Raw genomic sequence first — 25,336 nt, forward strand, 5'->3', positions numbered from 1 at the left:
CAGTGGGGAGCTTGTTGTAAAGGCAGCCACTGTCAGTCCTCTTAATTAAAGACATGTAAATGTGGCCTCAGCTGGATTGCATTAATGGTGGCAGTGGCGGGGCGGTTGGATTGTCAGAGCTCCCAGTGCCCTAATCACCACTAATTAAGGATGAATTACAATTGATGGGAGGGAACCTTCTAGCCTGGTCCCAGATATATTGGTGCTGTCTTGCAGACAATGACCATAGGAGTTGGCAAGATGACACAAACAGATCTGGGACCAGGCTAAGAGCTTGTAGAACTCCTCCACACCAACCGGAGTCCCAGACAGTATGTTTTGTGTATTTCGTGTCCAAAATGGCACCCCATTCCTTTTAGAGTACACTACTTTTGATCAGAGCCCCTATGGGCCCTGTTACAGACATAAAAACTGAAAAAAGGCCATCACTCACTTAATATAATTATCTTTAACTCATAGCAACATGTCTTAATAGACCACACACTGGCATACTTTGTGGCTTGCGCCTTCCTTTGTGTGTGTGTGTGCCACGGAGACTGCCGAGCATTAGGCAGTGTGTTGTGTGTTATTGGCGGTATTAAGGACCCCTTCTCCTGGTAAGCCTGTGGATCTGCTGTGTTCTCCAGAGAGGAAGTTTAGATTGGTGACACCTTGGATTTAGGCGTTGGATACAGCCTCTTGGTTAATCTACGCTAATCTGGCAGTCTCCCACAAAGGTGTAAACACAACACTCATACAAGAATGCCCATAAACAAAACTCGTTCTGCAGCAGGGATCATCAACTAGATTCAGCCACGGGCCAATTATTTTTTCACTGAGCGGATGGTCGGGAGGCCGGGAACATAATTACCAATCATTTGTTGACTGCAAATTGACCGCAAGAAGCCCAAACAGATATAATTGGACTAAAACATAATTTGTAATGCTTACATTTTGTATACGATCATGTGTCTCTCTATTATGCATGGGGGTACTTAGGAACAGATTTCCTAAATTAAAATCGCTTGGAGCTGATTTCCTGGTGTTTTTACATTATTTTTGTCCAACAATGAAAATTCATCAAATATTTTTTTGCGCAGATAACTTGGAGGGCCAAATAAAACCACTTGGGGACCCTACAGCTCTACAGGCTGTATAGTTTGTTTCAAGCAGGCTATGTTTGTGAGTAGCTTAACTAATTAGAGATTGCTTAAACATATAGTACATTGTAGTACCTACTTACCAGTACCCTTGATCTGTGCTATAATACTATTTAATATAACCACTGAATCTGTGTGTGTGATTAAACAGAGTTAGTGCTAGTGTAAACAGACAGACAACCACCATGCAGGCTTAGCTTCTCCAGCTCTCTCCCGGGTAACATCTGACTCTGTCATGGTGCTCGTTGGTTCGTTATGAATGGCCGCTGCTCCTCTGATCTATTGCTTAATTGCCACCACATTTGCATAACAGTGCAAATTGACAACCTCTCAAATGAGCGTTCATTTTTCAAAGTCTTTAGGAGCTCCTTAAGAGGCGACGCTAACGAGCACGGGAGAGCAGGCAGCTGGGCTGATGAGAGAAGGAAAGGAGAAGGAGAGAGGGAAGACTGGGAGCCTACATGTACATATTACCTCCACTAACCAGTACCCCCTTTTATATAGCCTTGTTATTGTTATTTTAGTGTAACTTTTTATGATATATAAAAAAAATATGTTGTTGGTTAAGTTATTTATATTTTTATTTTTATTTTTAAGGGTCTGTTGTATTAGGCACATGTGACATTTGATTTGAGAGGGAGAAGGATAGAGAGAGTTGGAAGACATGGAGAAGGAAGGATGAAGGCAGAGGGGGAAAGGGAGAGATGTGTTGTACGGTATACTGAAACGTCATACTTTTTTGATACTAGAACATGAAAAATGGTTCAATACTAGAATTTGTTACTTTCGTTACTTCTGTCAAATGTGTCTCACACATATACTGATTGAGAGGATCAAGTCTGTCTTATCAGCTCAGCCGTTGCTTCCTTGTAGCGCGAGCGCACCATTCCTGCCTCTTGCCTGCTCTACTTACTCATTCGCTAGATCACTGGGAGTCTGGACTGCAACATGTTAGCTCCCCACTCATGCAGCACAGAAGTTAACACACTTGAATTATGCAACAGAGCATGTAGACATTTTGAAACGGTTAATTACTGTTTGCAAAACAATGTCCATACATGCTAGAACACTTTCTAATGCAAGAAGATACTGGTAGCTTCCAGCTTTGTAGGATAACATTCCTTTGCTAGTTTACAGATAAAGCTAACATGAATTCACTACCCTAGTACTTTGTTGGTGATAATATACAAACATAACGCAAAATATGCTGATTGTCACCGAAACTTTAATTCACTTAATTGTCTCTCCATGATGTCCAAAGATACTTTCCCCCTTCGCCTGTCATGTCTCTTCCTCATGACCTCAACTGACTGTGTGGGAGTGTGCCTCGTCATGAATGACATCATTACTGGGTTTAAAGAGACAGTGCAAACTTTTATAAAAGAAGAGATTGCTACTTCTATTCAAATTTTGTTGATCAGTACAATAAAATAAGTCCCACATGGAAGGGAAGCAGATTGTTTGAAATCTATAGTCACATGAAATCTGTGAAAACAAGCTCAACTCAATGCATGCACACAATCCTATTGAATATGCATTCACCTTTATTGTGAATTGGCTGCCTAGGCTACGTCTTGATTTACCCAGTTCATCAATAGTGATTTAGCATTCAAATAAATTGTTACTGTTATGTAGTTAGATTGGTAAAAACAAAGTAATTGTATAGTTTATTCATGAATACATACTTGGCTGTCTCTGAAAAATGTTGACATCAAAATTTAAATGCAATGTTATTGAACTCAAAAGATGTGCAACGATTGAACAGAGCAGTAGCTGAGTTTCTGTCTGGATCAAGTGCCATTCTGTGATTTTGGCGAATAAGCTTTTTTTTGGCGTGGTATCGTTTTTGTATTGAGTATCGTGATAAGAATTCTGCTATCATGACAGCACTAGGAGAGAGAGGGAAGACTGGGAGAGTGTTAAGGCAGGAAGGAGGGATAAAGGGACAACTGCCACTTTTAAGGGATACATGTACCCTCTACCTAACTACCCTCCTGCCTCTCACTCCTCCTCACTTCATCTCATGCCTGCTGCTCCTCTATCTCTACCATCCACTCGTCCAGTGGATGCTTATTATGAATGTGTTGGACGGTATAGGCTCATATAGAGCACCTGAGAACATGAGGTGTGTGTTGAACCATATAGGCGTAGACCTGATTGAAGCCTTTTGTCCCTGATTTGCTCTGGTCTCCATAGTTGTCGTCTCTAGTTAATGAAGGGTTGATTCATGCTTAATTGTGTGTTTGCCCAGGGTGGGACATCTCCCATTCACACCCCTCATCACACCGTGTTGACACTGACCGCTCACCACTCCCTCACTCAGGAAGGAAGCACACTGACCATTTGTGTGACCGTTTGTTTGTTTTTGCGTGTGTGATGTGTATCTGCCCATTTTTGTGTGTCCCTGTGTGCATTCGTGTGTGTGTACCTAAAGTAAAGAGGACCAACACAACCGCAGAAGCTGCTTAGCCTGTGCTGCTTATAGCAGGATCTGACACATCCACAGCATACTACTGCCACTCTCTAAAAAGTACCATTCAATAGACTAAGGAGATCCACCCAAAACTAAAATGTGCAGTTGAATGTTGGTATTTTATTAGGATCCCCATTAGCTGTTGCAAAATCAGCTGCTACTCTTCCTGGGGTCCACACAAAACATGAAACATGACATAAACATTAATAGACAAGAACAGCTCAAGGACAGAACTACATAAATAATTTTTAAAGGCACACACAGCCTACATATCAATACATACACACAAACTGTCTAGGTCAGGGGTGTCAAACGTCCGGCACGCGGGCCGGATCAGGCCCGCAAACGGGTTTAATCCGGCCCGCGAGATGATTTTGTAAAGTATAAAAATGCGCTGCAATTTTTCAATAAAATAAACTGCTGTTCCAATTGCGTCCACTGGATGGCGCAATAGCAATTGTGTTAAGCAAGCAAACTGTTTATACCGGGGCAGAGCAAATAGGTCAAGTCTGTGTTTACTCACAGCCGAGACATCAGTGACGCTGCAGTGAAAGCTAGCTACCTCATTGCTAATGAAATCGCAGTGGCTTCAAAACCATTTAGTGAGGGTGAATTTGTAAAAACATGCATGATGAAGGCAGCGGAGATTGTGTGCCCTGAAAAGCGTCAGGCTTTTGTAAATATCAGCCTGACAAGAAACACAGTTGCAGACAGGATTTCCGATCTTTCAGTGGATTTGGACAGCCAGTTGAAGCAAAAGTAAAGTCATTTATTGCGTTTTCGGTTGCAATTGATGAAAGCACGGACATTACAGATGTTGCACAACTGGCCATTTTCATCCGCGGGAGTTGATGACACATTGACCGTCACCGAGGAGTTTGTGGAGTTGGTGCCGATGACAGATACAACGACAGCAGCTGATATTTTTACCGCATTCGTCGGGCGCGCTGGACAGGGTCGGAGTGGACTGGTCCCGCGCTGTCAGCCTGGCTACAGATGGTGCGCCCTCAATGATTGGGAAAAAAGCAGGCGTTGTGACAAAGTTCAGAGAGAAAGTGCAATCTGCAAATGGAGGACGTGATTTTTGGACTTTTCACTGTATTTTGCACCAGGAGGCTTTGTGTTGCAAGTCATTAAAGATGGATAACGTCATGAAGGTGGTCATCCAAACTGTTAATTTCATCCGATCCAGAAGCCTGAATCACCGTCAGTTTGACAGCCTTCTCAGAGAGAAAGACCACATCTATGGCCTGCCATACCACACTGAGGTAAGATGGTTAAGCCTAGGTGCTGAGGCGTTTCTTTGATTTACGAGAAGAAATTGAACAGTTCATGGAAGAAAAGGGCAAACCAGTGTTAGAATTCCATTCCGCAGAATGGATGCAGGACCTTGCATTTATGAATGATGGTGGATGTTACAGAGCACCTGAATAACTTGAACAAACAGCTGCAAGGGTGCAACAAAGTTGTCACGCAGTATTATGACAGCATACGTTCTTTCAAGTTGAAGCTGTCATTGTGGGAGACGCAACTTGCCGGTGGTGATGCAGCTCACTTCCCCTGTCTGAAAAATGTGTGCGTGACCCAACATGTGGCAGACATGAAGCGGTTCAAAGATAAAATAACGGGACTGTTACGGGAGTTTGAGCAACGCTTTCAGATTTTTGGTGAACTGGAGAAAGACTTCAACGTTTTTTGCTCGCCAATCACCGTGAATCCCTCTGATCTGCCCGTCAGCATCCAACTTGAAATAATACTTGCAGTGTGACTCGGATTTGAAGGGCAAATTTGCTGCAGCTGGCTTGGACACATTTAATCAGAATCTCTTGCCAGGTTACCCCAACTTGACAGCCCTCGCTGCAAAACTGTTGTGCATGTTTGGAACCACATATCTTTGTGAGCAAGTTTTCTCTGTAATGAGCATAAATAAAACAAAGCTGTGCTCAAGGCTCACGCACAAGCACTTGAATCACATCCTGAAGTTGGCTGCCACTCAGGATGTGACGCCTGATATTGATGCGCTGGTGAAAGCTAAAAGATGCCAGGTATCAGGAGTCAAATAAACTATGCAACCCCAATTAAAGTGCTACATGAGACACCCTGATATAGTTCTGTGATATACTTCTGTGAATCACTGAGGCATTGTGTGTTTGTGTGTTCTTTGTCCTCAGAACTTTCAAATAACTTGAGGTGTTTTATGATTAATAGTGATGTTGTGCTTTTGGACACACTGTCCTCAGGCTTCAGCTTTATGTTTATATGTTTTTATGTTGATGTGCTATTGTTTTTAATTGATTTTATTTGTATATTTACCTATTCTTGACTCTGTGGTTCTTGCACTTGTTTGGGGAACAGGATTTCATTCTTTTTATCTACATTTCTGCCTGAGAAATGACCCCCTGATATAGTTCTGTGATCTGTGAAACAGTTCTGTTAATCACTGAGGCATTGTGTGTTTGTTCTTTTTCTTTAGAATTTTCAAATAAACTTGACGTGTTTTATGAATAATAGTGATGTTGTGCTTGTACTATTTTGGACACACTGTCCTCAGGCTCCAGCTTTATGTTGTATGTTGATCGTATTAAAACAAAGAAAACAATCTGAAGTTGTTGTTTTTAAGTTATATATACCATGAGTTTTCCGGTCCGGCCCACTTGGGAATAGATTTTCCTCCATGTGGCCCCTGAGCTAAAATGAGTTTGACACCCCTGGTCTAGGTCAAATAGGGGAGAGGTGTTGTGCCGTGAGGTGTTGCTTTATCTGTTTTTTGAAACCAGGTTTGCTGTTTATTTGAGCAATATGCGATGGAACGGAGTTCCATGCAATAATGGCTCTATAATACTGTACGCTTTCTTGAATTTGTTCTGGATTTGGGGACTGTGAAAAGACCCCTGGTGGCATGTCTGGTGGGGTAAGTGTGTGTCAGAGCTGTGTGTAAGTTGACTATGCAAACAATTTGCTATTTTCAACACATTGCATCACTTCTTTTTGTAAGAAACAGTCTCTCCTCAACTCTTAGCCAAGAGGGACTGGCATGCATTGTATTTATATCAGCCCTCTGATTACAATGAAGAGCAAGACGTGTCGCTCTGTTTTGGGCCAGCTGCAGCTTAACTAGGTCTTTCCTTGCAGCACTGGACCACACGACTGTACAATAATCAAGATTAGACATTTACATTTTACAATTTAGTCATTTAGCAGACGCTCTTATCCAGAGCGACTTACATGAGCAATTAGGGTTAAGTGCCTTGCTTAAGGGCACATCAACAGATTTTTTACCTAGTCGGCTCAGGGATTAGAACCAGCGACCTTTCGGTTACTGGCACAAAGCTCTTACCCACTAAGCTACCTGCCGCCCCGGTAGACAAAACTAGAGCCTGCAGAACTTGCTTTTTGGAGTGTGGTGTCAAAAAAGCAGAGCGTCTCTTTATTTTACAGACATACCTCTCCCCATCTTTACAACCATTGAATCTATATGTTTTGAACATGATAGTTTACAATCTAAGGTAACGCCAAGTAATTTAGTTTCCTCAACTTGTTCAATAGCCACACCATTCATTACCAGATTCAGCTGAGGTCTAGAACTTAGGGAATGATTTGTACCAAAAACAATGCTCTTAGTTTTAGAGCTGTTTAGGACCAGTTTATTAGTGGCCATCCATTCCAAAACAGACTGCAACTCTTTGTTAAGGGTTTCAGTGACTTCATTAGCTGTGGTTGCTGATGCGTATATGGTTGAATCATCAGCATACATGGACACACATGCTTTGTTTAATGCCAGTGGCAGGTCATTGGTAAAGATAGAAAAGAGTAGAGGGCCTAGAGAGCTGCCCTGTGGTACACCACACTTTACATGTTTCACATTGGAGAAGCTTCCATTAAAGAAAACCCTCTGAGTTCTATTAGATAGATAGCTCTGAATCCACAATATGGCAGAGGTTGAAAAGCCATAACACATATGTTTTTTCAACAACAGGTTATGGTCAATAATATCAAAGGCTGCACTGAAATCTAACAGTACAGCTCCCACAATCTTCTTATTATCAATTTCTTTCAACCAATCATCAGTCATTTGTGTCAGTGCACTACATGTTGAGTGCCCTTCCCTATAAGCATGCTGAAAGTCTGTTGTTAATTTGTTTACAGAGAAATAGCATTGTATTTGGTCAAACACCATTTTTTCCAACAGTTTGCTAAGAGCTGGCAGCAAGCTTATAGGTCTGCTGTTAAAACCAGTAAAGGCCGCTTTAGCGGAATTACTTTGGCTTCCCTCCAGGCCTGAGGACGAAGACTTTCCTCTAGGCTCAGATTAAAGATATGACAGATAGGAGTGGCAATAAATAGTCAGCTACCATCCTCAGTAGCTTGCCATCTAAGTTGTCAATGCCAGGAGGTTTGTCATTATTGATCGATAATGGCATTTCCTGCTTAGTTTTGCCCACTTTTCCAATGAAGTAATCATTCAAATAATTGGCAACATCAAATGGTTTTGTGATGAAAGATGGAGTTGAATTTGTCTTTCTGCCCATAATTTCATTTAAAGTACTCCAAAGGTTTTTTCCATCATTCTTTAGATCATTGATCTTGGCTTCATAATACAGTTTCTTCTTATTTTTGTTGAGTTTAGTCACATAATTTCTCAATTTGCAGTAAGTCAACCAGTCAGATGTGCAGCCAGACTTATTAGCCACTCCTTTTGCCCCAAAATAGGCCTGTTTGTTGGAGTGAATGTAGAGTCCAAATTGGCAACTTGTGTAGCTAAAGATGTTATGATGCCTTCACTTCCCCACTTACTTGTGAACCACTAGCATCACCTTTTGTACAGCTTGTTTGCCAGTGCACGTGACCAACTGGGATTCGAACCTGGGTCTCAAGACTGTGTTAGCCTGTTGAGCTAAAGCGTTGATGTCTTCAGGTCACAGGCAAGGTTAGTCATCATCTGAGCGTGGTTCACCACCTCTGTTACACCAGGGCTATGTTACAATTTGTACCAAAGGGAGGAGGAAAAATGGAAGAGGATACCCCTGGAGTAGTACTAGTACTCCAGACTGCACTCAGACGACTCCCGCTGTAGCATGGGGATCCTAATTCAACCTGTGGGTTCAGTAACAGTCTTCAGTTTCCTCCCCAGGCCCAGAGTCACTTTACACTCCTCCTTTCTGATGCAACGGAACGCTCACTAGGCTGCTTTCATCATCAAATTTCGAATTTCAGAGTACTCATTATAGAATTCTATGGGTATCATAGACCTAGGTTGAAAATATTTGATATTTTGTTTTATAAATGTGATATTTTATATCATCAACCATGTTATAGACTGGGAACTTTGCTGATAGTGAATTTATTTCACAAATAGTTTACTGCACATCCTTCTCTTCTCTGTGAGTTGGCATTGAGAGTAATTATTTCATTTGGGCCAGTGACTTTCACTTGGTACTGGCAGCGAATTCGCCTGAATGTCAAGCCTTGACTCGTATGTAGTTCCTTCTTGTGTAAAGGTTATGTGTAGCTTGGAACCTCCTTTCTGTTCAACCATTATTTTCTTCTATATTTATTTATGGCCAGGTATGGTATAGTATAGTATAGTAGTAGGAGCATTTCTGAAGCGTTTTCATTCCTATCATTCTGCTGTTCCCTCTTGCCATTTTATTTATTCCTCTGCCTCTCTCTCTCTGCTTTTATGTCACCTATGACTCCCTTGTTTTTTCCAATTCTCCTTGGTTCTCCTTCTAGGCTACCCTCCCTCTCCTTACCTTTTTTCCCTCTCCCCCTCTCTCCCTCGTTCTCTCCCCCAGTGAAAGGCTGAGAATACCCAAGGGGGCTGATGCAATTAAAATGCTAATCCTGTCTGTCTACAGGGAGAGGAGGAGGGGAGGGAGGGAGGGAGGAAGGAGAGGAGGAGGAGGAGGAGAGGTGGGGGGCTGACAGAATGAGGGATTGCAGCTCACATGGAGATCTCGACTGAAATGGAGAACGGGGGGTCAGAGTGAAAAGGGGATGCAGGACAGAGCGAGAGAAGAGAGACAGACAAGGGGTAAAAAGTGTGTGTGTGCCATGAGCTGAGGGATGGATGATGGCGTGAATGTGTTCGGGGTACATGCATCTCCCCATAATGTATTGAAGACACTGCTGCTCTGTAAGGGTAGGCGTCAACCTCACCCTGCCACACATGTAGGCCTAGGCAGGGGTACTCAACTCTTACCCTACAAGGTTTTTTGTTCTACCTGATAATTAAATACACACACCTGGTGTCCCTGGTCTAAATCAGTCTCTCATTAGAGAGGAACAATGAAAAAATGCAGTGGAACTGGCTTTGATGTCCAGAGTTGAGTTTGAGGGACCTACCAACCTGCTCTACCAACTAGGCCTACAACGCACAATTGGGATATAGCCTGTGTACAGAAATGAGGTATGTCTACTACACAGCATAGCGATATTGGCTGTGAGGCAGAAATGAGTTTCAGGATTATGTATGCAGTGGAAACCCCAGCTGGAGAGCCTGAATATTTCATAGTATGACTGTAGCTCTCCTCCCCTCTTCTTCTCTCCTCTCGCTGCCTTTCTCAATGCCACACAACCTACCTAACCCTAGGGTGCTATTGTGTGGTTTTTACTGAATAATTGTATTGTGACCGCAAACACCAGTTCCCTATTGCTTTATTGGAAAATGCATTACGACTGCTCAGTACTGAGTGCATAAGCCCTAATAGACGTGTGTGTGGTTGTCAGAAATCACAGCTTAATAATTGGAGTAATTAGTGGAATCTGCGGTCATTAGGGGCAACAGCTGGGGGCTGTAATAATGAGGACTGGCGGGGGGGTTAGGAGGGGGTGTGTCAGCAAGAGAGGTGGGGCAGGATGGAGGGGAAAGACCCGTAGAGGCATGGTTGACCTCTTGGGCTGTAGGTCAGTTGGCTACTCCTTCTATGACCACTGCATACATGTATCACAACAACTGACCAAAAGGAAATAGCCTGGAGTGCTAGATGGGTGGGGTTTGTACTTTTGGGACTATTCCATTGACGTTGTTGGTCTAGACAAGCTCAATCAAGCGCAGCTAAAGTATTTGGTAGGTAACAAATACTATTTCAAGTTTTGAGCCGATGTCTGATGAATATTCTGTGCCTCTAGTGTATTGCACTGTCTGCTGGATCTGGAAATGGTTAGTCTGGAACAGGACAGCTCACACTTACTTCTACACACACGCACCAACACTCACACACTCTGGAAGCTACAAACTTACTGGAGAGCACAGACACACAGGATAGGCTAATTCTCTAACACTATTAAAACACCATCTACTCAGACAAGCACACACCAAACTCTATAAAACGTAGCAAGTAGGTGCATAGTTTGCATACACGTCGTAAAAGCACTTTCTCTCTGCCTAGCCTAGAAGTACTAAAGTATAGCTTTGTGAGTGGAGAGAGGGATGGGCCAATCGGGGTCGTTAGTTCAGTCGGCTGGGTCTGCTGCATTCCTGAGCAGTGAGCAGGGATGAGAGGGGGAGCAACAGAGAGAAGGAAAGTGTCTGAGAGAACGGAGAGAAAGAGAGAGGATCTAAGTGGAGAAAGCAAGAGGGAACAAGAGGGCAACAGCTGGGGAGAAAAAAGTTTAGAAAAGGAGGGAAAGCTGGATAGAAGTTAAGAGAAGAGAGACCATTGTTTAGGGGATGTGGGGACGGAGGGGGAGAGAGTGGGCAGAATTGTTAGGATGCACTTTAAAATAGTACACTAACAGGAAGGATACTGACTTTATTGTGGAAACATCCTGGAATCTCAAGTGTCCAGTAACTACATGTTAAAGCCACAATCCAGAGTTTGTGTTCTAGTCCAACAGCAGCACTGCCGGTTGGTTGTGTATACTTTTCAAGAATCAATGGATAGGCCTATATCATTAACATTGAGCTGCAGGAAATATCCCAGATTATGCATTTACTGTTCAGAATAACTCTCTCCCATGTCTGTGTTAACCCAGAGAGAACAAAGCAGGTACAAATAGAATTATCTCCTGTTTTTCCTCTGTTCCAGAACTGTAAGCTGAACAGAACAGGGCTCTGACATCTGCTAGTTATGGCTTTAACAAAAATACTTTATTAATCCATGCAAGAGGGAAATGTCTCCTGCTGTACCCAACACCTTCGACATACACAAACATTATATACTGAACAAATATATAAACGCAACAGTTTCACAGATTTTACTGACTTACAGTTCATATAAGGAAATCAGTCAATTGAAATAAATTCATTAGGCCATAATCTATGGATTTCACAAGAATGGGCAGGGGTGCAGCCATGGATGGGCCTGGGAGGGCATAGGCCCACCCACTGGGGAGCCAAGCCCAGCCAGACCAATGTAGTTTTTACCCACAAAAGGGCTTTATTACAGACAGAAATACTCCGTTTCATCAGCTGTCCGGGTGGCTGGTCTCAGATGATCCTGCAGGTGAAGAAGCCGGATGTGGAGGTCCTGGGCTGGTGTGGTTACACGTGGTCTGCGGTTGTGAGGCCGGTTGGGTGTACTACCAAATTATCTACATTTTAGTCATTTTAGCAGTTAGTGAGTGCATACATTTTTTTCATACTGGCCCCCCATGGGAATCGAACCCACAACCCTGGCGTTGCAAGCGCCCTACTCTACCAACTGAGCTACACGGGACAAAACAACATTGAAGGCGGCTTATGGTAGAGAAATGAACATTCAATTCTCTGGCAACAGCTCTGGTGGACATTCCTGCAGTTAGCATGCCAATTGCATGCTCCCTCAACATGAAACCTCTGTGGCATTGTGTTGTGTGACAAAACTGCACATTTTAAAGTAGCCTTTTATTGTCCCCAGCACAAGGTGCACCTGTGGTAATGATCATGCTGTTTAATCAGTTTCTTGATATGCCACACCTGTCAGGTGGATAGATTATCTTGGCAAAGGAGAAATGCTCACTAAAAGGCATGTAAACACATTTCTGCACAACGTTTGAGAGAAATAAGCTGGTATCTTTTATTTCAGCTCATGAAACATGGGACCAACACTTGGTCTTGGCTACACGTCTCCTATACCCCTTTCACTCTACTGAGCCAAACCAAGCCAAGATGTACTGTGCTAGCCTGGTTAGGTTGCACATCTACCATAGTTGCTTGAAAGGACAATGTACAGTACGGCATGATAGTGTTAAAACAAAGGCTGTGAGTCAAAAGTGTGTGTTTGTGTATAGAAGTCTGTGAGCATTGAAGGCAGTGTGTGTGCGCGTCTGTTTGCACCTGTGTGTGTATTTTGCACCTGTGTGTGTTTTGCATCTGAGTGTGTACTGTGTGCCTCCATATGTGCATCTGTGCCTCTGTGTGTGGGTGTCTATCTGTGAGAGAGCGAGAGAGATGAGTGCATGGCTGGGTGCTGACAGAGGTCCTGGGTTTAATACAGTGGAATAGTGGAGCGGCTGAAAGCTGTACTTATGGCCAGCCGAGCTTGTAGTGACGGCACATGCACTCCCATTACTCTGCCCATGCCTCATGTTGCTGCTGCCTGCCTGCCTCTCTCTGCTCTGTACTGGCAGCCTGCCACCGACCGAGGTACCACACTGCCTCCTGGTGTTGGAATAGGGTACTGCTAATTTAGAATTCACTGAAGAATTCAGTGAAGTCCCAAATGGCACCCTATCCCCTTTATAGTGCGCTACTTTTAGGGTGCCTTTTGGAACTCATCACCAGGTGACTCAGGGGAGAGAGTCGGCAGGGTTGTTTTGACAGCTCGGCACTTCTCCTTGAGGTTTTAGCATTGATCAAGTGTCCTACTGTCCTCCCTTCCCTTGCACCCGCTGGAACTCTGAATAATCATACTTTTTTCTCAATACATTCAAATTCAAAACTAAGGCCCCAGTCCAGAAACAACCCCTAGCCGAAGCACTTCTAAAGATCTGAAGGAAATCGGATAGGAGAAGCCTGTAGCCTAAGCAGTATGGCAAACATTCTACCGGGCCTCTCTGAGGGTGTTACGACCCTATTGCCTACACCTATCCAACTCCTTCAGATCTACGTCAAGTTAAGTGTCTAGGATAAAGGGGTGAATCTGAATGAGGCTGACGTTGCAATTGAGACATGGTGTTCCCTTATCCTTAATGCCTGATTGATTGATATATTGATTCTCTCTCTTTTCGCCTCTCCAGTGCTGAGTATCCGAGGCATTCAGGATGAGGACCCCCCAGACCCCCAGATCATGCGTCTGGACAACATGCTGCTGGCCGAGGGCGTGTCTGGCCCGGAGAAGGGCGGGGGCTCAGCTGCAGCGGCGGCAGCCGCAGCAGCAGCAGGAGGGTCGCCCGGCGCCGACGGCGGCATCGAACACTCGGACTACAGAGCCAAGCTGGCCCAGATCAGACAGATCTACCACTCTGAGCTGGAGAAATACGAACAGGTAGGAGAGAGAGAGAGAGAAAGGCAGTTAAGCACACACACATTTCTCTCTCTCACCTTCAAAGATGAGTGTTTTCCTGAGACATTATTTTTTTTGTAACAGAACTGAATTTAAGTTTCAAATTTGTGTTGATAGTCCCATCTCATCCTCCCCTTCTCTTCCCCCGACCCCCGACCCCAGGCATGCAGTGAGTTCACCAACCACGTGATGAACCTGCTGAGGGAGCAGAGTCGCACACGGCCCATCTCTCCCAAGGAGATCGAGCGCATGGTGGCCATCATCCACCGCAAGTTCAGCTCCATCCAGATGCAGCTCAAACAAAGCACCTGCGAGGCCGTCATGATCCTACGCTCCAGATTCCTCGACGCCAGGTCTGTCTGTCTCTGTGTGTGTGTGTGTGGGGAGGGGGGTCGTGTTTGTGTTTTGCAGTCATTTAATTTGTAATCTGCAGTGCTTTTTAAAATTGTTTCCGAGATGAATATCGTGTGACTGACTTTGTGTGTGTCTGTTGTATCAATCTCTGTCAGGCGTAAGAGGCGAAACTTCAACAAGCAGGCTACAGAGGTGCTGAACGAGTACTTCTACTCCCATCTCTCCAACCCCTACCCCAGTGAGGAGGCCAAAGAAGAGCTGGCCAAGAAGTGTGCCATCACCGTCTCACAGGTACTGAGTCTGCACCGTACTGCACCACACACTTCTTCTGCCAGTGGACTTACCAGTACTGAAACCAGCTTTTCCTGCCATCCAGGACCTCTATACCAGGCGGTGTCAGAGGAAGGCCCTAAAAATTGTCAAAGACTCCAGCCACCCTAGTCATAGACTGTTCTCTCTGCTACAGCACGGCAAGCGGTACCAGAGCGCCAAGTCTAGGTCCAAAAGGCTTCTTAACAGCTTCTACCCCCAAGCCATAAGACTCCTGAACAGCTAATCATGGCTACCCGGACTATTTGCACTGCCTGTTGTATTCGGCGCATGTGGCAAATAAAATTTGATTTGATTTGTATAGGTGGGGGGTCTGTTCCCCTGCCTAATTTTGCTTGATTTGGTTTCAATTTAAAGTGTCAGGTGACTGAAAATGTACTGAAACGGACTACCTGATATTTTCTAGTAAGAAACGCTTGTTTTCGTTTTCCGTTGGGAAACCTTTTGCTACAGCGTGCACTGATGAATGCAACCCTGGAAAGAAATCTAGGGGAAACACTGACTAATACACTGTCTGTCCGTCTCCCCCTCAGGTTTCTAATTGGTTCGGCAACAAGAGAATACGGTACAAGAAGAACATTGGTAAGTTCCAGGAGGAAGCGAACCTCTACGCAGTTAAAACAGCGGTGGATGCTGCCAGCGTGTCGGCGCAGGCTAGCCAGGCTAACTCTCCGGCGACGCCCAAATCAGGTACCGTGTGCCCCTACCAACCACCCCTGACCTCACCGCTCCATCCATATCTCAATCACCCTGCCTCCTCACACCAATCAGCTGATGCCCATGCTATTACACACACACACACACACTGTAGTTCATACACACTAGCAGAAGTGTAGAACCACATACACAGAATGAGGACTGTCTGTCTGTCTGTCTCTGTCTGTCTGCTCTCCATCGGACTTGTTCTTCTGCTTGTTTTCTGTGATGTTACTGCGCTCACAGGTTTTCTATAGAGGATCGTTTTTTATTCTTATTTTGGACCAGATTGATAATCTCCTTGTTTAAAGTTGCTTTATTGTTGTAGAAAGTGGTCATTTTCAGGGGTAAATGTAGCTTGACTCAGCAGCATCTTAGATGCTGGGCTATTGCCGTAAGCAATAACTCTTAGTAGGAAATGGCCGTTATCCCCCATCTCAACATAAATCCAATTCAATTCACTAACCAATGTCTTTTTTTTCTTTCTGAATGGTTTCTGTTCAATTTCATCACTTCCTCTTTTGATGTCATCATTTTAACATGATTTATTTCTTATTTATTTAGCCTACCGCTACTGCAAACTCCCACAGTCCCTGTTGGCTGTCTGTCTTTATGTAGTGGCCAGCACACCTTTACATTAGTGGACAGTATACACACACACATTAGTGTACTGTATACACACACACACACACACACGTATGTACCAGCTACCCCTATTTGCTCAGGAAGCAGACAGGAGCAGGTAGGTGATGTACCATTTAAATCATTGTGAGCTGTACTGTATGTCTACCTCATAGAAATATAATCTATTCCATTTATTCAATTATTATCTGGATTCTATTTCTATGGTCTGCCTCTCCTGCAGTAAGATTACAGCTCGCTGGTGGATTGTCGAGCATCAGCACTAGGACTCAAGACTTGCCAACAAAAAATGTCTGAATTCCACTTTGATGTTCACTTGTTACAGTGTAACTGAAACGTTGACCGGCGTTTCATGTAGTAAGACATATTTGTGTCGCCTTGATTTTGGTCCGTTTCCAACGAGAAAGTTGCAGTTGGCCTATAGTTTGGCCATTCATATTCTCCTGCGCTAGCCTCATACTTCCTAAGTGTCATTCACAACAACGTGAGGATGGTGGAAATTGAGGATTCATCTGCACATGTATTGGATAATCTTGGCACCCAGAAGGCTGTGTCACGAGGGACTAATTCATTGCTCACCCCATTCTAAATACTCTGACTGTGGTCCACGATCCTCATGTTTTCAACACTAGCCAACGGGTTGTGAGCACGGGTATGACTGTTTCTTTTCAAAAGCCAGTGTACTTTAACTTCCTGGTTGAGCTATGATCTCTGACCCCTGGCACACTGCGGTGCCTGATTGGCTGACACAGCGTGTGTTGCCTGCAGGGTCATCGGGGTCATACAGCTTGTCTCATGCAGGCGACGCTGCAGCTGCTGCCTACCTCGGCCTGCGCCCCTCGAACCTCAACGGGGCCGGGGAGGCCGTCCTCAACATCGCCCCTTCTCTGCAGCCCCAGGTAGGCCATGAGGACCTCTAGGAAAGCCTGCCTCAATGCCCCAACCACAACCCCCTCCAACCCCAACCCAGTCCCTATAGGGTTGCAAAATTCCTGTAATGTTCACAAAATGTCCTGGTTTTCACAAAATCCTGGTTGGAGAATTTCTGGAATCAGGAAGGAATAGTGAAGGCAATCCTTCAACCTGGAATTTGTTCAAACAAGATTTCTGAATATCCAGGGCATTTTGGGGAGGTTTCCGGGACTTTCCCAACCCAAAACCAGTGACCCAAACATCCCTAGACATCAGCTCCTCCTAGCACCTACTAGCTATGATGTCTCTCTCTCTCTCTCCTCCACCCCTGCCCTAGAATCACCCCTGATCCATAAACACCCACCCCAAGATGCCCTGTGGCACCTGTCCCTGTTCCACTTGTCCCTGTTCCACTTAGCAGAGAAACACACCTCATGGTACATTTAGGTCCTCCTCCCCTCTCTCCAGCCCCCTCCACATAACCTTGTGTTTCAGTTAAGCCTTTGGTGTACCTACCCTACCACCCTCCCCCAGTTATTTATCCATCCATTTCATCTCTATATGTCCATGTTTGCTTCTCCAAATGGCACCCTATTCCCTACATAGTGCACTACTTATGAGGGATATGGTGCCATTTGGGACGCACACAGCCCATAGCCATCTCTCTCCATCCTGTGACCATGGAAGCCTAAGGCCCCCTCTACTCCTCATTACTCTGCTGCTGTTGCCCTCCACCTCATCACTGTGCTGTTTGTAAACCTGTGGAAGTGCACAGTGTTGTTGTTGAAGAGGATCCACAGATTTCTGCTGTAAACAGCCTGAGGCTAGCCTGGACGGTCAGTGTCAGAGAGACTGAGGGGGAAAATCCTCAGTTGCATTTCCTTGACTCCTCCTCGTGTCCGCTCCCCTCGCATCCTCAAAACCTATTGGAGGAGAATGTCAGAGGGGAGGGACCGCTGGCTTTCTCATCCAATAGGTTTTGATAAGGAGGCGAGGAGAGAGGACACGAATGCAATTGACTAACCGGACGGTAGGCAGCAGTTTCTGCATTCAATCAGTGATGACTGTGAATACAACAAATTGTGCGATGAACAATGAATAATACAGGAACAATAGATATAGGCTTTTAATGTTAGAACTGTGATACCAGAGAGGCAGATAGTGTACAGAGAAGTGAGCAGAGGTTAGCTAGTAGTCCAAACCAAGATACATGCTGCTTTTGCATTGACAGATACAGCAGAGGTTTGTGGAAGCTTTAAAGTTCCTTATATTACCACCTGTGTTTGTGTGAGTATGCATACTTGAGTGGGTCCGTGTGCGCGCGTATGTGCATGCATCTCATAGCTGATGGCGCCTGTCTTGTCTCCCTCCAGGTGGATACCCTGCACCGTGCTACACACCTGACGGCAGGCTATGAGGAGCTGACCGCTAGCGCCCTCTACACCCCACACCGCCTCCACGTGAGTCAAACCTCCTTTGTCTTTTCTTTTTGTATCCCTCCTTTTATTTAGACCGAAAGAAATGCATGCCTATCAACAAAGTATTTGTAGTCCAGGCAGATGTATTTAGTGCATTTTACAAGGGTCACAACACACCTATATTAAAAAGTGAAACAAAACTAGCTGCCCAAATTGACATCTTTGTTTTTCTCTCCTGGTTCTCTCCTTCTAGATTAGCAACAGCTGGCAGGACACCACCCACCCCTCCTCCGTCACCTCTCCACCAGGCCCCCCTGGCAGTGTCCAATCTGACACCTCCAACTGAGACACCCCACCCCCCCTCCTCTTCCTCCACCCCAGAGACCCCTCTTTCTTTTGGGGTCTGCTCTGACCACTACCCACCTACTCCCCCATCCTCCTTCCTGCCTGCCTCTCCACTACCGGTCCAGACTGGGCAGCTCATTTCAGGCGCTGTACACACTCTCAAACACACACACACACTTCTGTGGACCGTTAAGATGGACAACTGAACAGAAGACATTTCCCTTCCTTACACCCTACAGAAATTCTGGAGGCTCCTTTGTCTTCATATCGAATTTGAGGAGAGGAGACTGACTGGCACCTACCTGATCATGACATCATAACCCCTCGCCACCTCCAGGATCTTTGAGGAACTAGTAACCCAACCAACCTAGCTGTGTAGGGCAGGTGATGATCACTGATGATGTCTGTACATTACCTGTGTACAGTGAGGGGGAAAAAGTATTTGATCCCCTGCTGATTTTGTACGTTTGCCCACTGACAAAGAAATGATCGGTCTATAATTTTAATGGTAGGTTTATTTGAACAGTGAGAGACAGAATAACAACAAAAAAATCCAGAAAAACGCATGGCAAAAATGTTATAAATTGATTTGCATTTTAATGAGGGAAATAAGTATTTGACCCCCTCTCAATCAGAAAGATTTCTGGCTCCCAGGTGTCTTTTTTATACATGTAACGAGCTGAGATTAAAGGGAGTGCTCCTAATCTCAGCTTGTTACCTGTATAAAAGACACCTGTCCACAGAAGCAATCAATCAATCAGATTCCAAACTCTCCACCATGGCCAAGACCAAAGAGCTCTCCAAGGATGTCAGGGACAAGATTGTAGACCTACACAAGGCTGGAATGGGCTACAAGACCATCGCCAAGCAGCTTGGTGAGAAGGTGACAACAGTTGGTGCGATTATTCGCAAATGGAAGAAACACAAAAGACCTGTCAATCTCCCTCGGCCTGGGGCTCCATGCAAGAGCTCACCTCGTGGAGTTGCAATGATCATGAGAACGGTGAGGAATCAGCCCAGAACTACACAGGAGGTTCTTGTCAATGATCTCAAGGCAGCTGGGACCATAGTCACCAAGAAAACAATTGGTAACACACTACGTCGTGAAGTACTGAAATCCTGCAGCGCCCACAAGGTCCCCCTGCTCAAGAAAGCACATATACAGGCCCATCTGAAGTTTGCCAATGAACATCTGAATGATTCAGAGGAGAACTGGGTGAAAGTGTTGTGGTCTGATGAGACCAAAATCGAGCTCTTTGGCATCAACTCAACGCGCCGTGTTTGGAGGAGGAGGAATGCTGCCTATGACCCCAAGAACACCATCCCCACGTCAAACATGGAGGTGGAAACATTATGCTTTTGGGGTGTTTTTCTGCTAAGGGGACAGGACAACTTCACCGCGTCAAAGGGATGATGGACGGGGCCATGTACCGTCAAATCTTGGGTGAGAACCTCCTTCCCTCAACCAGGGTATTGAAAATGGGTCGTGGATGGGTATTCCAGCATGACAATGACCCAAAACACACGGCCAAGGCAACAAAGGAGTGGCTCAAGAAGAAGCACATTCTCCAGACCTTAATCCCATAGAAAATCTGTGGAGGGAGCTGAAGGTTTGAGTTGCCAAACGTCAGGCTCGAAACCTTAATGACTTGGAGAAGATCTGCAAAGAGTAGTGGGACAAAATCCCTCCTGAGATGTGTGCAAACCTGGTGTCCAACTACAAGAAACGTCTGACCTCTGTGATTGCCAACAAGGGTTTTGTCACCAAGTACTAAATCATGTTTTGCAGAGGGGTCAAATACTTATTTCCCTCATTAAAATGCAAATCAATTTATAACATTTTTGACATGCGTTTTTCTAGATTTTGTTGTTGTTATTCTGTCTCTCACTGTTCAAATAAACCTACCATTAAAATTATAGACTGATCATGTCTTTGTCAGTGGGCAAACTTACAAAATCAGCAGGGGATGAAATACTTTTTTCCCTCACTGTATATGCTCATGTCAACACCACACAGTGTTCCCAGCCTGTCCATTACCTATCCCTTGTGAGGTTCTGGTGTTGACGTGTGTGATAGCGGTCACACACACACACGAACGCCAGGCACTGTGGCGATACGGATCACAAGACGTGCTCTGCTCACCAAGCTTGTACCAAAGTGATGTCCTCTCTCCCCCAACCTGATAGTTGTCACCCCCACTGTTCCGCTGAGAACCAACCCCTGGCAACTAGTAACACAAAGACACCACCGTTGTTTCTTCTTTCTTTTAGTATTGCTGATGCTTTCAGTTTGGGGGGGGGGGGGATTTTTAAGTGAGTGCTTTATAGGTCAGATATGCAGATATGATTTACAACCCCTTGTATGGAACGTGGACACAGATCTGTCAAGCACAAACTTTTGCACCTTTTTACAGGTGCATCTACCTGGTGACCGTAGTTCTGGGGAGTTGAGCGTACAGTAGGCTTGAGGACAGGACTGAAGATGAAGGGAGAGGGGAAATGAGCGATCCTCTTTAGTCCTCCAAAGGTCGTTTCTATTGCGTCCCCCTTCGGTTAGTCATCAAAAGCTATAGACTCTTTGTAGACGTTACTTTCCTCTGTCTGTCAACTCCTTTTTAGTTGATTGTAGCCTTTTTTTCTAATGCTGTTTCACAAAGAAATGCACCAGCCACCAAATAAAGTTTGATGATAGACCCTGAAAGTGGTGTTGGGTGAAACGGGTGGAATGAAATACGTTTGCGGGCAGAGAGGGGGGAAAATGTGTCATTGGGGGGGAAAATGTGACATGAAAATGTTTATAAATAATTGTGACCGTCTTCCAATGCATGTAGGCTTTTTAGGTGTTCAGAGATAGTTCTCATTTAAATATTCCAGTTATTTAGCTTCTTCACTTTTGTTTTCTCAAAGACACAGACCAAAAAGGAGTAGATGCGTTATGCTGTATGTACAGAGTTCTTAGATGTCTCAATCGGGATGGCTTAATGAATATAGTCCCCTGTAGCTCAGTTGGTAGAGCATGGCACTTGCAACACCAGGGTTTGTTTCCCACGGGGGGCCAGTATGAAAAATGTATGCACTCACTAACTGTAAGTCGCTCTGGATAAGAGCGTCTGCTAAAAAAGGACTAAAATGTTGTTGTTTTTTATATGGCCCAGTCTTACGGGGTAAGGCTGGGCTGTATTCATTAGGAACCAAACTGGCTGAAACAGGGGACTTACCTGAATTTGTCCAACAAGAAATGCTTGTTTTTGAACTGAGTGATACGGGGAGATGCTACCACCTGAACTTATCCAATAGGAACACGTGTTTTTGGTTGCAAACCGTTTTGCCACGTTGTGCAGGACTCTGGTGGAAGTCCCCAGTCCAGACAGGGCTTGACAACTAGCATCTACTCATAATCTGTTTAGCTCACAGGCCACACTACAAACTTTGCATCGTACCAAAAATACCAATTATCAATAATATAATTATGATGATTATATTTCACACAGAAAAGTTGGTGAATAAAAAGTATTCCGTTTTGGGGTAGAGGGAATTGTATTTGTACTAGTCTTTTTATGGTGTTGTCTGGCCTCATGTCATTTTAGTTTGGGGTTATTTGGGGGGGGGGTTGTTATGTCCGTCACCCAGTGCTTAAGAATTGATTGTATTGTTGTCGTGGAGACAGACCATCGTTGCCGTAGAGAGCACCTGTTCCATGGGAAGGCATGTTGTTTTCTCCCTTTACTCAATCTCACAATCCGCTGGTGAAAATGGGTCCTATTGGTTAGCTCTATGATTTGGCCAATCAGCAAGGGCTTTACTCTGTTCTTAATAACTGTTACCAAAAAGGCAGCACTGGTTTTATTACGATAAACAAGGTAGTCTTTAGAGAAACTGACTTGACTCCGATTTCATTTCCTTTGTAGTTTTTATTCAGATCTTTTTTTTATTTTTATAATCATACATCAACTGTTAAGAGTACTGGGCATTTTGATAAAGAAAGGACAAACTATATATTAAACAGATATACAGACATTTGAAATGTAAAATGGGGTTTTGTTCAATACAGACATCGTTACAGAGAACTTATATTGTATTACCCAAATTAGTGTCCTTGTTTACTGTAACTTATATTCTAAACATTTCATATGGCTTACTATATCTTACAAATAATGCTACCACTACTACACCAAATTAGTCCCCTCTTCCTTTGTCTTTTTCTACCAGTCGTAAATGGATGTCACTGTACAGATTGTGGAATGTTTTTTTTTTTCTCTTTTTATAAACCCTCTGCTTTATTTTTGCTTTTCCTTTTGGGTGAGTTGCCTGGTTGTTTGGTCTTTAGTGTTCTCCTGAGGTAGGGGTCAAGTTAATTTGTTAGTTGAATGATTATTTGCATATTTTTTAATTTGTTAATTGGGGATGCAGTGTGGGGGTTAAGGTTATTGTAGTTTTGTTTGGTGCTGTGTGAATTCCAATTAGAACATGAGAATTTGTGAAACCGCAGTCTAGCAATAATCCCTGAATTAATGCTAGAGCTATTGTTGGCCATCTTGCTAGCATATAATCAGCCCTTACCGCAACAGCTGGGGGAAAAACGTCTCTTTCTCACACATTTTAGAAATCCCTTGATTTCCCTTATCCATTCAATTTCAGCCATTTTGTCTTGATTGACGCCATTAATATGGTTACCTATCATTGGTGAATTTGAATTCTCCCAGTATTTTGTAGTAACGGTACAGTTCAATGCAAGGATGGTGCTACCAACCCCAAATCCTGCACTCTACTCCTATACAGGTTGAGCCAATACTGAGTCAACCTACTGTAGGATTGATTCTACCATAAAATATTCGAATTCTAAGATTCTACCTGCGGCCATAGAATTCCACAGCACCAAATCAAACGATACGTTAAACCCTTTAATGTGTCACTTTTGTTTTGTTAGTATCTTTGTATATCGCTCCCTCTTCTTCGTCCAGTATTTTAAATACCCCCCTCTTTTCTCTCTCTACCTCTCTCAGTTTCTCTTGTATATAAAACCCCACTGTTTCCAGACCTGTGAGTCTGTATGAATTCCTTTTATACCTCAACTTTAGAATTGTTCTAGAACGAGTAAAAATAAAGTTGTAGTGTTCCTTATTAGAAGAAAAAAACTAATAAAATTGTGCTTTTCATTATTATTTTTGTTTTTTTAATGATTAGTCACTACATCAATACATTTAAACAAATAAAATAATGACAATTTGATGGTATTTTACCTAATTCTGTATTCAACACTCAAATTAAGTCCAAAGTATAATAGCCTGTAACCGCCTACAAGACCTGCAGGAGAACGTAAATTGGTAAAGGTAGAGCTGCTTGTAATGCCAGGATTGTGGGTTTGATTCCCGGGACCACCTGTACGCACGCGTGATCGAATATCACGCAGTTTAACTAGTTTCATTTGAAGTAAATAGTAAAAGAGTGATACAGTTTAAATTCCAGGCGTCCCTATATCCCCATGCTAGTATTTTATAATGGCTCTTTATGCATCACAGAATTGAACTATGGCACATGGAGGTAGTCTTTCCCTAGACAGTTTGAATGTTTCTGAATATCCCACTGTTAGCTAGTGTAACACATCTAGAGAAACAAAACCTACTGTACACGTACAAACAAGCATCCAAAGATGTACACATTTACATTTTAGTCATTTAGCAGACGCTCTTATCCAGAGCGACTTACAGTTAGTGAGTGCATACATTATTATTTTTAAAATTTATTTTTTCATACTGGCCCCCCGTGGGAATCGAACCCACAACCCTGCCGTTGCAAACGCCATGCTCTACCAACTGAGCTACATCCCTGCCGGCCATTCCCTCCCCTACCCTGGACGACGCTGGGCCAATTGTGCGCCGCCCCATGGGTCTCCCGGTCGCGGCTGGCTATGACAGAGCCTGGATTCGAACCAGGATCTCTAGTGGCACAGCTAGCACTGCGATGCAGTGCCTTAGACTGCTGCGCCACTCGGGAGACGAACTATGGGAATACTTTGCGTACAGAGCAGATGAGGGCCAGCCAACCGAAACAACTAAGCAAAAGGTGCTACAAAGCAGTGCAGTGCAAGGGAGGTTTAGTTCCAAAACGACAAACTATTTTACACACAACATTTGCATTGTAACGTTATTCTACTAGCAACTAAATTGGAATGATTTGAGTGACAATGACAAACATATATTCAGCATGACATTCATGTGAGCATTATAATCTGATTACAACCGAAAAGTAATTTGAAATGCACTCATAACTTAGCTATGAAAGCAATATATTTAGACTACTTTGTGTTTGTCTGGGCTTGCTAGCATCAGCCAGCAGCCCTGGGCGGAGCATTTCACCCTGGGAGTTAAAATGCACTCTGGGAATCGTAGTATGCTATGTAAAATCCATTGTATTTCTACAGTGGGGGAAAATTGTATTTAGTCAGCCACCAATTGTGCAAGTTCTCCCACTCAAAAAGACGAGGCCTGTAATTCTCATCATAGGTACACGTCAACTATGACAGACAAATTGAGATTTTTTTTCCAGAAAATCACATTGTAGGATCTCCAATGAATTCATTCGCAAATCATTGTGGAAAAT

The 25,336-nt window shown here is 44.0% G+C and overlaps 1 protein-coding gene across 5 annotated transcripts in view; it reads left to right on the forward strand.

Annotated features, from left to right (window-relative positions):
• Nucleotides 1-19,225, forward strand: part of LOC121550910 (pre-B-cell leukemia transcription factor 1-like) — a 46,282-nt gene extending 27,057 nt beyond the window's left edge. For 2 of the 5 annotated variants that reach the window (XM_041863355.2, XM_045210738.1), the window contains 7 exons: nt 13,774-14,021; nt 14,202-14,392; nt 14,549-14,684; nt 15,257-15,305; nt 16,830-16,960; nt 18,347-18,433; nt 18,645-19,225. In XM_041863355.2, the coding sequence (XP_041719289.2) occupies nt 13,774-14,021; nt 14,202-14,392; nt 14,549-14,684; nt 15,257-15,305; nt 16,830-16,960; nt 18,347-18,433; nt 18,645-18,737 (935 nt within the window). In that variant the 3' untranslated portion in view covers nt 18,738-19,225. Of the gene's footprint in view, nt 1-13,773; nt 14,022-14,201; nt 14,393-14,548; nt 14,685-15,256; nt 15,414-16,829; nt 16,961-18,346; nt 18,434-18,644 lie in introns of all 5 variants that reach the window. The other 3 variants (XM_045210739.1, XM_041863356.2, XM_045210740.1) reach the window with 2 other exon arrangements.
• The last annotated feature ends 6,111 nt before the right edge of the window (nt 19,226-25,336 follow it).

Source organism: Coregonus clupeaformis, chromosome 35 (genome assembly GCF_020615455.1).
Source record: "Coregonus clupeaformis isolate EN_2021a chromosome 35, ASM2061545v1, whole genome shotgun sequence".
In the NCBI taxonomy this organism is placed as follows: Eukaryota; Metazoa; Chordata; class Actinopteri; order Salmoniformes; family Salmonidae; genus Coregonus; species Coregonus clupeaformis.